The following is a 16,760-nucleotide window of genomic DNA, read 5'->3' on the forward strand; positions in this document are numbered from 1 at the left end:
ACCTGTGAAATCTGTGCTGGCTTATTCTTACTTTACTGAGTTTTGCTTTCCATCCTGTGGAACTTCATTGCTGAAAATCCCCTAATTAGTACAGATTCTCTCTTGCAGACTTTTCCTTCATCCTCCAAGTTCAGGAAACTCTTCTTCAGTTTACTTAATTCCTGGAGTCATAGGAACTTTGTGCTAAAACCACGTTAGTTTGTTTGTAGTGGAATCGTAGTATGGGGTAAGGTTTCTTTTCCTGTTGTTACATTTTAGTAGTTGTCCAGAAATTTGGTCAAACAAGTCTTGAAGTGTTAAGTGACTTCAAATTAATGAAATGATAGACTAAAAGGAGTGGAGTTTGTGGACTTTGGAAAGGTTTTTGACTGTCCAAAGCCAATCCTGTTGAGACGGCAGTGCTTGTTGCACTTTTCTATTCGGGTGCTAGGTAATCTTTTGTTTAATGTAAGTCCTAGAGCTCTGCTCTCTCCTCAGATCGAAGCGCTGAGGTACGATCTTCAGGCTGCACTGGATGAGCTACAGGATGTGAAAGAGGAAAGGTCTTTTTACCAAGATAAGTCTGACAGACTAAACCAGGAACTTAATCATGTCTTGGGAGGGCATGAGAACCGTATCATCGACGTAGATGCTCTCTGTATGGAGAACAGGTGAGTGCACTGCAAACCTTACCCTGGCCTTAGAACAAGCAGTGTATTTCTGTAGCAGGAGCATCAGGAAGTCAGTCACACCAAAACCTTAAAGAAAATATATCCAAGAATAAAAGTGAAAAGATTTTGGTAATTTGCTTTATTCTTTTCTGTTTGTGCTGCAGCTAACAAAGTGATACTGTTGAGAAAGTTAGGCTGCAGGAAATCCCAGTGTTTCATTTGGCCACAGAGCTGTCGGTGATATTCCCAAACAGAGATCAACTAGAAAAAGGAAGAGAAGTGCAGACCTGTTTATTCCCATCACCAAGAGCAGACACACTAAAAACTGCTGTCTTCAGAAGCTCACAGTGAGCTGTGCTGGGCTAATCTTGGACTACAAACAGGGACTTTGAGTACCCTGAGTTAACAGTTTTGGACATAATTCTCACTACAGGGAGAGGTTGTCAACATGAAGTGATTGGCCAGCAAAAGCTGCTGGTGAAATCACCCGTGTAGATACTCTTTCCACTTCCTTGGGAAAAGAATGTGCTTTGTGTTCTCTGCTAAGGACAACAGAAGAGTCACTGACAGAGCTACTGCAGGTACCTCCCTTAATGTCAACAATTACCTGAAAGTGAAATAGATCTTGTAAGACACTTTCCACTCGCACAGACTTACTCTTCAGGTAGGAAAGTCTGGTACCCAAAGGCATTATTTCTCCCAGCAACTCCAGGGTTTTTTCTGGTTTGTGTGGCCTACAGAGCTCTGTGTGAATTTAAGCCCCCTGCTCCCCTGACAGTAATATGATTTCTTTCTCTGAAATCATTAAATTGTGACAAATGCTAATACAGCTGCAGTTGCACTACATGAAAGAGGATATTTTATAAACCCTTTATACATGAAAAAGATGTTTTCCAATGTGGAAATAGCCATCTAGTCCAAGTGCATAAACTCTGTTGTGAAGAACTGTACTATTTCACTTAACTGTGTGCCATTTTTCAGCTCCACTGTTAAATTTTCTACTTTGTGATTGCTTTGTAATGAGAAGTGCCATGGAAGTGATGGATATTGCAATGCAGAAGTTCTGCATAGCTGAATCTCGTGTTGACATATATACAAATCTTTGTGTGTCCATCTCACAGACCTTCAAGTACAGAGGACACAAGCCAGGGCTTCCTAACTGTTTCCTCTAGACATAAATACATCCTTTTAGCTTCCCTCCCCAAAAACCTGAGGACCTATATAAAATGGCTCTGCAGCGTGCTCGACAAATCTAGCAGAAGGGCAGCCTCCTTTTCTGATGCAATTTGTTTCCCTACTTAAAGTTTTATGGGGTCAAGAGCAGTAAGATTTTGTTACTTTATCCCTCACAGAACTGCAGAGGGGAAAGAACTCTCTGTAGTTCAAAGAGAGGACATGCCAAATAGTACAGAGGAGCGCTCGAGGCAGTACTTGAAGGTAACATGAAGTAAAGGATTACATTTCTTTTTCAGGTATCTTCAAGAGAGATTAAAACAACTTCAAGAGGAAGTCAACCTTCTCAAGTCTAATATTACTAAATATAAGGTAAGATCCTCTCAGTATATCATCTAAACTGTGCTTGGAGGTTATTGTTAGTTCTCATGGTCACATGCATGTAAAGAACAAAGCTGTGTTTTCAAAGCCAAATTTACCATTAGCATTCTGACAGTTGGTGTGTGTACATATTGGCTGCTCAGTCTTCCCTGTAAGCTTCCTGGCTGATGTAATACTCATCAAGAGTATTTTGAAAAATTATTTAAGTACCTTTTTTAAAGTTCTGTGGGAGAACCCTCCTCCTGCTGGAGAAAGTGAGCATCCTTCCAGCCTGCTGCGGGGGTGAAAAGTAGCAGGTTAGGCGGTGTGTGGTGAATGGCTGCTGCTGTACAGCCATCACAAGTGGATCTTGGCTCTCTGTTCTCTGGTGGCCCCACTATTTCTTTGTGTGTCTTAATGATTGCTAAGTCTTCATTGTTCTTCCTTTCCTGGGTTAAGATATATGCTGTTTTGCATGAGACCTTCAGGACTGAATCCTGAAAGCAGAATATTCTTGCTCTTCCCAGAAGTCAAGCACTCTTATTTAACTGTGCTGGTGATTTTTGGGCTGTGGGAGGGCTGCTTGTCAGGGCATGAAAAATGTCTGTCAGTAGGGCTTCTTAACCTTTTAGGTCACTGTGAAGCAGTCACATCACTAACTGCTTTTTGTGCATGAGCAAAGCTCCTCAAAATACCAGCTTCATTTTGGTGTCTGTTCACACTTAGGGCTTGAGTCTCTCAAATCTGAGTTAGTTTATTGGTGAGAACTGAACATCTTGGTGGTCTGGAGGGTTTCACAGAACTGTAATTGTGTTAGAACAGCTGGGCTTCTGTAGCAGGATCACTCTGCTGCTAATTCATGAAAATCTTTATTTGATACTCAGTGGGCTTCTAGGGACTCTGATAGAGGAGTTTGGGCTTCCCCTTTGAAGCCTATCCACAGACACAGCAGTATCTTCACTGGCACTCAGCAGATTATTAAAAACCAGGCAAATCTTCAAAATGCATTGGGGGAAGTCTGTGGAAAGACTACAGTGAAGTGATGCAACGAGACAAGGAATCTTTGCAATGTTGCAAAGACTGGCTGGAGAATAGTTCTCCAGGAGACTCACCCTCCCAAAGGCTACCGAGGGGGTAAGCTCCAGGCCCTGCAGAGATGTTCTGTAACCAAAATCCATAGTTCCAGATTCTTTACTCCTACTGAAAAGATCTGTTTGCTGCTGTTTTTCTAAGTGAGATGTTTATTGTTTCCTTAGAATGCACTAGAGAGACGAAAAAATTCCAAGAGTCACGGCAGATCCAGTAGCAGTGCCCTGACTGGAGTCCTGTCTGCAAAGCAAGGTATTGCAGAAATGCAGCAGGGTGTTGCAGATCTCACTGAATACCTTCCATCTTGCAGCTAAATTTCAGTAACCCCTTCCACACCAGCAAAATCAAAATCTTTCTTCTCTTTCCTGTTTGTTATCACTTGCTAATTTCTGTCCTTTTTGCAGTTGGCTTGATGATGTGAAATTTGCCTCTTGGGTGCTGCTTCTCCTTTTGTTACTCTTTTGCTATTCATCCTCTACCTTGTCAGTTTTATCAATTTTTATATATTTTTTTAAATCTCTAAAGCCCCCTGCAACTTTGACCCTGACAAATCACTTCTTTATTCATCTCTTTTCTCTGCTAACAATGGCAATCACAATTCATATTTCAATGAAAAATAGACTGGGTGATAAAGGAGGGGCTCTACATCAGGTCTTCTGTTGCTGTTCCTGGAAGCTTTCACATTCAGGGGTTTTGTAAGAAATCCTTTTGTTCCATGTTTCTTCATGGGTAGCAAAATGGAGTAATCTTTTGTCCCCCCTTCAAAGAAAATATCAAGATTAGGAATGAAAGGGGGAGAGAAAACCCTTTGAGCCAAGGAATATACCTGGCACCCTACTCTGGTGTTGGTGTGCTCTCACACACACAAACAAGGTGATTCATATTTGTCATGGTAACTTGAAATTCACTTCTCTGATTTTGCCTTTTCCTCTGTCCTCTTCTGCATGTACTTGCATACAGATAGCTCTCGCTGTAGATATATATAGATACAGAAGCAGATACACAGTTAGAGAAGCTGATACTAGCAAACCTCCTGATGTAGCTGAGAGGTACAGGCTCTGAGCTGCAGAGGAAACAATCATGGGTGGCTCTATTTTCACATCAGTCTTAAATAATCTGATAGATATAATAATTCCAGAAAGTAATATGAAAGCTTCCTTGTAGGTTTATGTGTTAATGTAAGTGGGAGAGAAATGGCAGATTTGTACCCAAACCAGAACAGTAGAAGAATGAATTTCTTTCCTTGAGAACAGAAAGAATTTTCCCAAGCAGAATTGCCTATGCCACCGGCTTTATGCCAGCTAGAGACTGTATTCCTGTTTGTTAACTGAGGGGGGAAAAAACACCAGATATTCATTTAAGTAATGAAAGTATTTATTTACCATTAAGCAAATGTTTTTTGTCACATCTTTGTGCCTGAGAAGCCAAAGCTCATTTCTGCTTTTAACATCATAGTCCAAGAACTGCTGTCGGAGGATCACGGATGTAGCCTGCCGGCCACACCGCAGTCCGTTTCAGATCTCAAATCACTGGCCACTGCATTGCTGGAAACTATCCACGAAAAAAACATGGTCATACAACACCAAAGGCAAACCAACAAGTAGGTAGCATGACTTCTGAGCAAAAGAGGGCTTAAGAAGCTATGCGAAAGTCATGGGTTTGGGGGAGGGGGAAGGAAGGTCCATTCTCACAGAGAATTGTTGTCACTGGGGACTGGGGGGTTCTTTAGTTTTTAGAATCCTCTGTGTGTGGAGAAAAAGCACTTTTCCAAAGTAGAGTTTGGGGTTGAGAGAGACCTGTCTGCCTCTGGTTGGTAAGGATTGATTTATGGCAAACCATAATAACCCAGGGGCATTTCAAGCAGGTAATCATAGAATTGTCAGGGTTGGAAGGGACCTCAAAGATCATCCAGTTCCAACCTCCCTGCCATGGACAGGGACACCTCACACTAGATCAGGTTGCCCAGAGCCACATCCAGCCTGGCCTTAAAAACCTCCAGGGATGAGGCTTCCACCACCTCCCTGGGCAACCTGTGCCAGTGTCTCACCACCCTCATGGGGAAGAACCCCTTCCTAACATCTGATCTTTAGGGAAGGCTGAAGAGAAGCTGCTGGGGGGAGGGGTACCCTTAAACTGGAAGATAATTGGCTGTTAATGTGGGAATTCGCAAATGAACACTGTTGGGACTAGTAAATAGGAAAGGATCTGAAAAGCTTCAGTGTCACATTTGTCACAGGTGAGCAGCCTGTGTGTCATACAAATGACAGCTGTTGCTCCTGTTGCTACTCTGCCAAAAGTTGCAGATGAACACTGCTGCATTGCTACTCTATGATGTCTTAAGAAAAATCTCAACCAAACTTTCAAGGAGAATTTGTTTACTCTTTGCTGTTGTCCTCATCAGAAGAATTCTTTGTGTCTTGCACAGCTCCTCTGATGGCAGAATGTAATCATTTTTGACACATTGTATGACATTCTGGTATTATTGTCCCTCTGCTGTATGAAAATCAGAACTAGGAAGTGTTGCTTGGTTCTGTGCTCAGGTTTTATAGGTTGGGTTTGGTTTTTTTTCTTCTTTTTCTGAACACTGAGTCACTGCTGGTAATCAGAGGTTATTCAGGCTTCTCTAAAGCACATCAGGACCAGATGCCAGAAAGAGGCAGACATCTTTCTTGAAAGGAAGGAGTGGTACTGAAGTTAGCTGTATTGCACTAGAATAGATGATTCATTTTGAAAATTGATAACTCTGATACTAGGCAGACTCCACTGCAGAAGTCTTCCTGGTATAGCAACAGAAATGGGGAAGCAGTTTATAGCCACTCTTAGCACTCTCCAGAAAGCAAATGCCTAATCAGCTAAAGAGAGACTAAAGCTGTGAGAATGTAGCCCAGATCTAACTGATGGCAGTTCAGTCAATTCATGCCTGTTAAGTGTCATGTAATGCAAGAGGAGTTTCTGCACTGAGCAGTGCTGATGAAGGGCTAACACCTGTTTACTCCCTTCTTACTGCTCATGGAACATCAGAAGGGAAACATTCAGAGGACAGTTTTGTTACTCCAGTGACATGGATACATCCTGTATCATTTCCTGGTTTTCAAGTTTCCATGCTCTTGTCTATAACCATGGCAAACTTTTAATGCTGGGCCTAGAGAGAATTGTAATGATGAAAGGTTTTACACTAATTAGAAGGCAGAAGTCTTCTTGACCTCTCTGCCCTGGTTGCCTGGCTTGGTCTGGGCAAAGAGCATGGCTGAAGGACAGTTATTCTTTGAGATTGTCCTGTGAAGAAGGTGAGATTTACTGGGTAAAGATCATGAGATTGTGGGGTGGTTGCTTCAGGGAAGAAGTTTTGCTTATGATATTTGATAGGCAATTGAAATCTTAGTGACTCTGTTACCACTAAATGAGGCTTTGCAGCCAGCATGAACTTCTTTTCCTCCAAACTCCAACTGTAAAGTCAAAACCTCTTTGTTGCTTGCAGTCTGACATGGGCTAAGTTTACAGTAGCAGAATGGGTAGATTGGCTTTCTCATTCACTGAAGCAGTAACAAGACAGTTGGGGGTTTACCATAGATTAGAAATTGGCTGTGCTGTTGAGTTGACTTTCTGCTGTTATATTCCTGTTAAAAATACCCATTGCCACTTGCTGTTGGCACAGACACTCTGTTATTACTGCCACTTTTCTAAATATGTGTTGTGGTAGAAGGAGCTGGGGGAGTATGTGCCTAGGGACAAGCAGGCAAAATCCAGCCTTGATTTTTTTTCAGTTAAGTTATTTGGGATGAATACAAAGAAAACAGACACAACTCCCCAGGTGATTTCTAGCTGCTGTGGCTAAGTTTAAGTAATGTCCTATGGTTTTCCTCACAAACACATTAGCTTAATTTGAACAGGCAGTTGTAAATGAGTTCTGTATGAAGGATGTGAGATTAAGTAGTTACATAAATACAAGAATAAACACTCCTAACCCTGCCTAGCAAGCTGATTAAAATACTTTTGTCTTTCTGCTGGCAATAAACTGTACATTGGAAGTTTTTTGGTTTAGTACAGTTTGCTTCTGAAATTGCCAGCACCCATGCAAGCCAGATGAGTGTAGAAGTTGCTCTGCTGCTTGGACGTGTTGCACTCATTGCAATGTTTCTAACCTGGGCAGGCTCAGTCAAGACCAAGGATATGCCAAGAAGGATCATGAGTACATGTTTGCATGTCATGTAGAGAACCAGTATGTGAGCTTGACTGACCCTACTGGCAGACATTTGGGTGATTGCACCTGTATGAAGGTGTATTTCTTCTGTAGGAAGCCAGGGAAATTCCACCTCTTTCAGCTGACTGTTGGTGGGGCCTTGCACAGCAAGATGGGAACAGGCAGTCTGCATACAGAGATCTTCAAAGTTGTTCTGTGCCTTTCTCCACCTGTTGCTCTGTACTGCAGAGCTCTGCTGCTGGGTGTTGGGCCACCATATGCTGGGGTATGAAAATGAGGTTTTTAGGGCTGAGTCTCTCATACCAGATAGAAGCATAGAATGGTGTAGGGGCTGGAAGGGACCTCCAGAGATCGTGGAGTCCCAGCCTTCTGCAAAGCAGGACAACTTAGGGCAGGTCAAACAAGAATGCATGCAGTCAGGTTTTGAAGCTCTTTAGAGAGAGAAGGAGACTCTACACTCTCTCTGGGCAGCCTGTTCCAGTGCTCCACCACCCTTAGAGTAAAAAAGTTTTTTCTCATGTTGAGGTGGAATTTCTTGTGATTGAGTTTATGTCCATTGCCCCTTGTCCTATCCCTGGGCAGCACTGAAGCATTCTACAAGCGAAATCTGGGCTTGAACAATTCTGATTGTCGTTGGAGAAGAGGGTAATAGATCCACCTAACCTTGCTAACCTGTTTGATTACTGAGTTTCAATGGGGAAATAAACACAACTGCTCCCATATGTCTTTTGCTTTTAAATGTGGTAGACTGTTTGCCTTTTAGTTGATGTACTCCCCTGTACCTCTCAGTGCTTTCTTTGATATTTAATATAAGCTTTCTTTTTCTTTTTTACATTCTCTCTCTCATCTTGATATTTTTGTAATCTTTAAAATGCTCACTGGCTTTTATTGTGCCATGGCAAAGCCCTCACAGCAGAGATTTAGAAACTACTTAGTCCTTGTTAATCAATTTTTCTAACCCCTTTGATATCTGCTGGGTTTGCTATCTTCACTTCCTGCCCAGATTCTGCCATCTTGTCAGTAATGACATTCCCATTGTGCTCAAATGTCTGCAGCACAAAACCCTCACTGGAGAGCACCCAGTGCAGTATTACAGAGCTCTAGTGAGCATGGGGAGATAGTGTTGCCTTGCTGTGTTGTGATATGCTGCTTCTCAGCATTCAGTTCAAATTTAACTGACTTATCCTGTTGCTGTAATTTGATGAGTAAAACTTGCTGTCCATTATCTCTGCTGTCATGTTTAGAACTGCTGCCTTGCCTGGGTTTCTCACTCTGTTGAGTTTTGTTTGGGATTTATTTAAAGACTTCTGACTCTAGGAGACTTGCTGTGCCTGGGAGAGAAAGGCTTTCAAAAATTCATTGGGGGTGGGGGGAGCTTTCTTTGCAAGATAGAAATCTCTTGTTTGATCTGGGGAAGAGAATTAAGACTAAAAGTTAAATCCTGCAGGAGAGCTAGCTGCAAATAGTATTTGTATAGGAATCAGATACAAAAGAAGAGATGACCCAAGAAATGCAGTGAAAACCAAGAGTGGGGTGATAAAGGCTCCAAGGAACTTGATGTTTATTAGGGAAGCAGAAAATAGAACTCAGCACCAAAAGAAAAGGTGTAGTGGAAAAGATATTCCTTGCTCACTTTCAGCAATCTTTGTGGTAGAGGAACCTCAGTGAATAAAGGAGTAGGCCAGAACTGTGCTTTAGAGCTTCAGAATCAATCTGGGCGTTGTTTCGAGTTGACTGTGTTTTGTCTGAACAGCTTTTGGTTTTAGCACTAGGTCAGTACCAAGTTACAAGTGTGACTGTAGTGATGTAAGCAAGTAGGCTTTGCTTACCTTAGTGTAAAATGAATCTCATTTCTGACTCTGCTTCTCTTTTGGCTTTGTGTTGTCTTGTGGGTTTCCCCCCCTCCCCAGAATTCTAGGTAATCGTGTGGCAGAACTAGAAAAGAAGTTAAGAACTTTGGAAATTGCTGGCTTGTGGAGTCTTCCAGGTTAGTCAACTTCCAGAGACCAACTTGCACTATTTAGCTTTTAAAGATATGTTTACATTTAAGCAAAGCTTGGCTGTAATTTTTTCTTCTTTTTAACGACAGTGATTGTGCAAATGTGCTGCTCAGCACAGTTGTGAAATTAGAAGCCTCTAATAAATGCTAAGATGAAACCAAAAATCACTGCTCTTTACACTCTTGAGTCACATATGTATGCTGGAAAAAGCCCAAAGTTGTAAATTCTGGAGTAATCAAATTGTCTCCTTAGTCTGCAAGCAAAGGGAAAAAAAAAGGGGGGGACCAGTTTTATTTCAGCAGCTGTATAAAATGATGGAGAGGATATTGACCATTATGGCTTTTAACAAATGTTATTTATTATTTTGGGTACTTCTTATAACTTCCATGGATTTTATCACTGTATTTTTAATGTTTTTCTATAGAATCATAAACTCTTGAGAAATTGGAAATGTAAATGATCTTAAATTTTCTAGTCCATCTCTCCAGAACAAGCTTATTCCCTGTAGCATCTTAAGTATTGTATTTGGGTTTGAATTACTCAAGTAATGGGAGATTAATCTGCTTCCTAATAGACCTCGCTGCTAGGGAAATGTGCAATATTTAATTTACATTTACTTTTTGCTTCTTTTCTTCCCATTACACCTAATTGTGTCTTCTTTAACCACTGTAAATTATGCTACTCCATTGTTGGTGTTTGCCTCATTAGGCTGTGTTGTTTATGGCTTCCTCTCGCTGCTGCTGGGGGTGGGAGATGGTGTGGTTGCAGCTTCTAGTTTTTGGGCTCTGTGTTTTTAGCACCTGACCTCTTTCCATCTAGAGGAAAGCATTTAACAAAGCTGGAGACCTTGTGACAGATCTGTGCTGTTCAGCTGTTTGCCCTCACATGGTGCGTTCCCACTTTAGCTTGCCCATTAGAAACATTCTCCATCACCTTTCTGGAACTGGCTCTCCTCTTAATGCTTTCCAGAGCTGAAGGTCCCACACTGGTTCCCATGAGTTACTCTTCAGTTAATCTCGCAACATACATAATGTACCTCCTGTGGTTTTTTGCTTCTCCCATTCTCCAAAAGATGACAGAATGCACTGGGTTGGAAGAGACCCTTGAAGGTCATCTTGTCCAACCCCCCTGCAGTGAGAAGGGACCAGGGCCCCTTCAAGTTTGACCTTGAATGGGGCCCCACCACATCTCTGGGCAACCTGTTTTAGTATTTGACCACTCTCATTGTAAAGATCTTCCTCCTTCTGTCTAAATTAAATCTCTCCTGGTTTAACACCATTGCCAAACCATCTAGTGTAAAAGATGCAGGTGAAACATTTGTCTAAGACCCTGCTGATGCGCTTTTGTACATTAGTGTGTCGTAAACTCATCCCTTGAAGGTACTCCAGGCTTTTCTTCCAAACCAGTGTTCCCTGAAATCCATACCCTAATAACTGCAGCCTTTCTGAGCTTTGCAAAATGTATTTAAAACAAACAGACCAAAAGAAGCAGTGGGAACTTCCTGCACCATTGTTCATCTGTGTAGGTAAGACTTCAAATGACTGTTTCTCCAATAACAACTGTCTCTTTCCTTCCTTTCCTCTGCTGCCTGAAGGCCTGAGCTACAATGTCTCAGTGGGATTTGGGAGTAGGTTCTGCTTAACCTCTATTTCTAGTAACTGATTGTAGCAGTATGTTAAATATTGTCACTAAATGTAAACACACAGCAGTGGTGCCTGAATGTTTTGATATCTGGATGGTTAAGATTTTGAGTCAGAGTGAGATAGATGACCACGAAAGAAATAGAGGCTGCTCTACAAGGCAATTTCTTTACATTGAGGAAAACAGTGAGGAAAGGTGTTCTTAAATAGTTGTACAGGCATTTTACACTGGAATATGAGGTCTGTTGAGCCTGAAGGTTTGTTGATTTGCTCCTTACCTCTTAAATCAAGAGTCCGCTTCTCTGCAGTCACAAGGTGGTCTGAAAGGGCCCTGCAACACCTGGTGGGTCACCAGTTTTCAGTGTGGAAAGCTTCTGCTCCATAAAACAGCAGCATGTAACAAATAGTGTAGGAACTACCACAGTGGACTCTGCAGCTGAGTGGTGGCTTGAGTGAGGGGCAGGACGTGGAGATTAGCTCATCTAGTCAGTCTTAAATCCAGAGGGGAAAAAGCACTGTTGTTGGATTGTGAGCTGAACTCGCCACTGGAAAAAACACGCAGAGGAAAGCTGATGTTCAGTCTAGCACTGAAAGAAACACACATTATAAATTGCAGGGTTTTAATTTGAAGTTAATGTTCCTACTTAGGCATCATTGTCCACAGAACATTTCTAAACATGATATTAATATCTCCCGAACGGTGTTAATAAAGGCTGTTCATAAACTTGATCCCACTGAAGACGGAGCTTGACCGCTTCTGGTTTCTTTTAGGTGACATGTGTCAGCTGCTTTTTTGTTTTGAGCAATAGCATGAGTGAGCTCTGGGGAAGCTGAATCAAGATGCAGTGATGTTTGACTTTTGCAGTGGTGAATCTGGTAGCATAGTTCATTTTCTGCCTACCACGAACTTTAGCTTCCTCTGTTTGGAAAATAGGCTTTAATTAAATGAATCTCTTGTGAGGTTCATTGCTGAAAACAAAGCAAGCTTGGGCATAAATTTGACTCTCATTTTCTTTTTATGAGTCTACTTAGCTTGGGAAGGAAGCAGAGAATGCGATATTCACAGAAGCATTTAATTCTTTGCTTTGTCTTAGCACATTGTGCTTCAGACATGCATGCAGAATGTGTTAGGTGTGTTCAGCAATAGCACACAGTAAACACCACCTGAACTCCTCTCACAGTTTGGCGTCACAAGGCATGCAGAGGAATAATCTCTTCTCTTCTCTCTTTTTTTTTTTCTAAAAGCCTATCCTTTCCTGATAATTCCAGATTTACCCTGAAAAAAAAAAAAAGACAAAGCCTAAGAAAAGGTCTGATCATGACTCAGCCTTTTTCTCCTTGAGATGATAAGGAAGTTCCAGCACAGCCTCTTGCTCTACGGTAATTGGCGTGCAGCAGAGGCAAGGTACAATTAATAGGAGAATAAAATGAAGATTGTTCAGGTACTGAAAACTTGTTTGCTTCTTTGGAGATCTGGAAGCTTTTCACTGAAGCCCTTGGAAAATTCATTAGAGGAACACAAAGCTATGTAAGTTACAAAGTTGGGCTCACATGGCAGCTAATTGAAATTCCCTGTGTGTAACCCAGCTTCAGATCATCACTCGCAGCATTCTGGGCAGCAGTGCCCCCATCTCCCTCCTTCATGAATGGATGTGAGTCACTGTTAATAAACAAATATGCATCTGACTCTTTGGGCCACATCTGTTGCTTAGATGTGTGGATACTGAGCTTAGCCTTATTTTCTGGAACCAAGCTGTTTTTCAGAGAAAAATGTGTGAGTGAATCTGTCTGCTGCCTAAATGCTGGCTGGCAGTCAAGAGCCTGCCTTTATTAGTTGTCTTTTTTTTTGAAGCTTGTCTTGCAATCTTCAGGGACTTCAGCTCAGGCTTTACTTCTTTTTCTATTCCAAAAATAAACAAGGAGAAAAAGACTCCTTTCTACTTTCCTCTTAAGGCCCTCCCCAATTTTTTTTTTTCCTCATCATGTATTTGAAATTTGACTTCCTCTGCTGGATTCTGTTGTTAACTTTTTGGATGTGTGACTACTTTGGACTGTGTGTGACTATACTGAACGTTTTCAGCCCAGGAGTTCCCTGGATGATTTAGTTCTTCTTCCAGCACAAAATTCCTTCACTGTTACAGCAAAGTGCATTCATCTAGGGGCTTTTGCATTTTGACCTAGCCATTACATTTGGTGGTGGTGGTTGGGGTTTTTAATTGTTAATTAACTTTGCCTTGCACTGGGGGGTTCCCCACCTTGCTGCTAGTTCATATTATTTTTATTACTTACTGGAGTGATGCATACTTGACAGAGGGATCAAAGCTTGGCAAGATCCACCATTCAAAAGCATTAATTGCATTCAGATTGCTGCAGAATATACCCCAACATGTTAAGGATACAAAAACATCATTAATACCTTCAGGATCAAGGTATTTACAGCCAGTGGTTTCAAAAGTAGCTGGGGATTGGAGCAGGCCAGTTAGACTCCATGGGGATTGTCATCATTTCTTAGTAGGTACCAGAACTTTTCTCAGAGCTGGATTTATTCTATCCCCCAACATGTTAAGGGTATAAATACATCATTAATACCTTCAGGATCAAGGTATTTACAGCCAGTGATTTCAAAAGTCACTAGGGACTGGAGCAGGCCAGTTGGACTCCATGGGGATTTCCATTGTTTCTTAGTAGGTACCAGAACTTTCTCAGAGCTGGATTTATTCTGGGTACCTCCTGACCTGGTGCTCTTTTGAAAGTCTTTGTCTTGGATGGGTGATTAGATTTAGGATGTTGCCTTAAGGTGAAACGTACAAACAGATTTAGAGGGGAGAAGTGGTTGTTACATAAATGTCCATTCTTATGGAGATAAATAGAGCAGTAGCTTGCTGCCTCCCCAGCCATTACTTATCGCTTGGCAGTTGTTCTGGAGGCCACACAAACACCACGCTTAGCTGATCTTGCACATTTCCTGCCCTTCCCCCTCAGCTTTAAGGGAGTGTCAGTCACTAAAAACAGAGCATCCTGAAGAGTGGAGGACTTCCTAAAGGATCTGCAGGTGTTGCTATCTGTATTGCTAAACTAGCTGAAAGCTAAGCATCTGTAGCAGAGTCCTCTGAAGCTGAAGAGTTTCTTGCAGCGTTTTGTCTGCCCAAGAACTGGAAAATTGCCCTTTTCCATTTGGTTTAAAACAAAACACTCAGAAATGTTTTGGTTTGTTTTAATTCTCAGACCCAAATCCCTTGTGTTCCCCAGCAAGCTATACACTTGTTTGCTCCCTCAGTTCTTAGTTACACTAAGCTTTTAATATTCTTTGTAAGGGAGCACTGTGTGTGTGAGTCTGCAGTGTAAAACTGTGATATGAGCAGCTTCATCATTGAGGCAGAGTGATAGAGAGTGAAGAGTCAGCACTGCACACTTGCTGTTAATAGCATGCAAATGATCCATTTTTCTTTGTAAAACTTCTGGTATGATCTGATTATTAATAATCTGGATTGAATGCTAATTGCTAATATAATTTGCTGCATATAGCACCTGTTCTTCTTTCCAAATCTGTCCTTTACTCAGTGCTGTGGGTAAAGCCATGCCTCTTCTCTAGCTGACTTGCATATTCCAGCTCCAGTACAGAGCAGTTTTTTTTTCCCCAGTGCTGTGGAAGGATCATTTGAGATGCTTTTCCTGTTCTGTCTGTTTGCAATAACAGTGTACAAAATACTGTAGGATGTGTTTGCATATCATTAGTGGAGGAGGGATGCAGTTGGTGAATCAATGGTTCTCACACTTGGATTGTTTCAGGTGGAAAGGATACCATAACGTTCGGTGACCCAGCCTTGCCTGTTATACAGAGGTCCAGGTCACCCTTGTCAGCACTTACTGATAAGCCACAGAAAACTGAAGTACAAGGTGAGAACCTGGAATGTAAGGAGCATGATAAGAGCTGAGCACTCATTTCTTTCCAAATAAAATGTAATAAATGTTCATGCTGGGATAGCAGAAGGCAAAGTTTCGGTGGTCACAGAGATTGAATAAATCATCCAGGAGTAAAATGGATAGGTGGGCCCAGCACTGGTGGCAAAAAAACAACTGCAAAGTGACTGTTGAATGGATTGCACAGGGCTGGGGATCTGGTCTTACACCTCAAAGAATTTTCCTGCCAGCTAACATGATACTGTGAGAAGTTATTCCTGCCCTCTCTGTTACAGTTAACTGCCTCCTGCTCTTTTCCCCTCAGTTAAAATGCACAGTAGGAAAGCATTTCCGAAGGAGGACCTGGCTTAGTACTTCCCTGCATTAGAGCTGATACCTAGATGAAAGGCTTCCTGATTGCACCTGGGAAATTGAAATACCCAACTCGTTTTCCCAGAGAAATTGACTGCCTTTTTTTTTTAATAGTCTTGCCATGTATTTTGTTAAGAATCCTTCCCCAGCAGCAAGCTTCACCATCTCTCCAAAGTCAGCCTTAACTTTATTTGACAGTAGCAGAAGATAGTGGTTTGCTGATAACCTTCATTTAGTTCCCCCCCCTCAGTTTTTCATAATGGATGGGAGCTGGATTATGATGTTTGCCTGTTGGCATTTGGATAAGCTCTTTAAGGGGTGTAGCATTTTGGTATGCCCAGCTCTAACTCAGCTAACCATGAAGCACCATAAACAATTTATTTGTTAGTCCTGAAACTAAATAGATTGTGGCTTAATTTTGACTTCATTATCCATGTCATCATCTGATCAAACCTGACAGCCAGACTGATCAGGTTTTATCATCTCCATCAGCTGATACTTTTGCTAAAAATAAGAAGTGAAACTGTAGTGAATAGTTCTCTGGTGAGTAATAACAACTCATAAATATTCATTTTTTTGCTTGCTTAATCATTGATTTTTAATTAAATCTGCAGTTACTGAAAGTATTTACTTGGTGGCATCATGCTCTTTCCTTTACATATTGGTCCTAGGTGAGGTTGGTATTACAGTTTCAATTAAAGTTGCCTGTCAGATCTCATCAGAGCCTCTTTCTGTTGCTTGTAACACTGCCAAACTTTAGCTCTGGGCTGAAGCTTTCCATCCTGCATTTTCTACTTTTCCTCCTTTTTTCCTCCCTTTTTTCCTCCCTTTTTTCCTCCCTTTTTTCCTCCCTTTTTTCCTCCCTTTTTTCCTCCCTTTTTTCCTCCCTTTTTTCCTCCCTTTTTTCCTCCCTGTATGGGAGTGATCCCCTGTGTGTCACTCCCATATGAGTGACATAATGAGAGAATGGCTGCACAGAGAGCTGCTGTCTGCTCTTGAGTTTTGGGAGCTTGGTGCATACTTCAGTGTACCTGCAGTGTACCCCCAAAATCTGGGGGAGCTTGGCTGCTGGGAAGAGCGTAAGAATGTGTCCATCTGCTGTCATTCACCAAGCAAATGTGACCTTGGTTTAGAAGTATTGCAGAAAAAAGAAAAACCAAAGCAAACCCACTTTTATTTTCCTATCAGCTGAGTTTTCAATTGAGTTCAAACAGTTGTTAAGAGCAATGAAATTCTTACATATCTTTAACTGTTGTCCTTTAAACACCACCACTGGTCAGCTATGGTCCTTTAAACACCACCACTGGTAATTGCTGCCTCTTTGGCCCAGGAGATATTCTTGGCCTTTTGTACTGACATACATTCTTTATCAGAT

The 16,760-nt window shown here is 41.7% G+C and overlaps 1 protein-coding gene across 1 annotated transcript in view; it reads left to right on the forward strand.

Annotated features, from left to right (window-relative positions):
- The window catches only part of CCDC149 (coiled-coil domain containing 149), a 47,007-nt gene that overhangs the window by 24,379 nt on the left and 5,868 nt on the right, over nt 1-16,760 (forward strand). The window contains exons 6-12 of the mRNA XM_054172147.1: nt 478-650; nt 2,123-2,195; nt 3,440-3,524; nt 4,728-4,872; nt 9,384-9,460; nt 11,068-11,100; nt 14,903-15,010. Coding sequence (XP_054028122.1) covers nt 478-650; nt 2,123-2,195; nt 3,440-3,524; nt 4,728-4,872; nt 9,384-9,460; nt 11,068-11,100; nt 14,903-15,010 — 694 coding nt within the window. The remainder of the gene's footprint in view (nt 1-477; nt 651-2,122; nt 2,196-3,439; nt 3,525-4,727; nt 4,873-9,383; nt 9,461-11,067; nt 11,101-14,902; nt 15,011-16,760) is intronic.

The sequence above is a fragment of the Dryobates pubescens genome, chromosome 23 (genome assembly GCF_014839835.1).
Source record: "Dryobates pubescens isolate bDryPub1 chromosome 23, bDryPub1.pri, whole genome shotgun sequence".
Lineage (NCBI taxonomy): Eukaryota > Metazoa > Chordata > Aves > Piciformes > Picidae > Dryobates > Dryobates pubescens.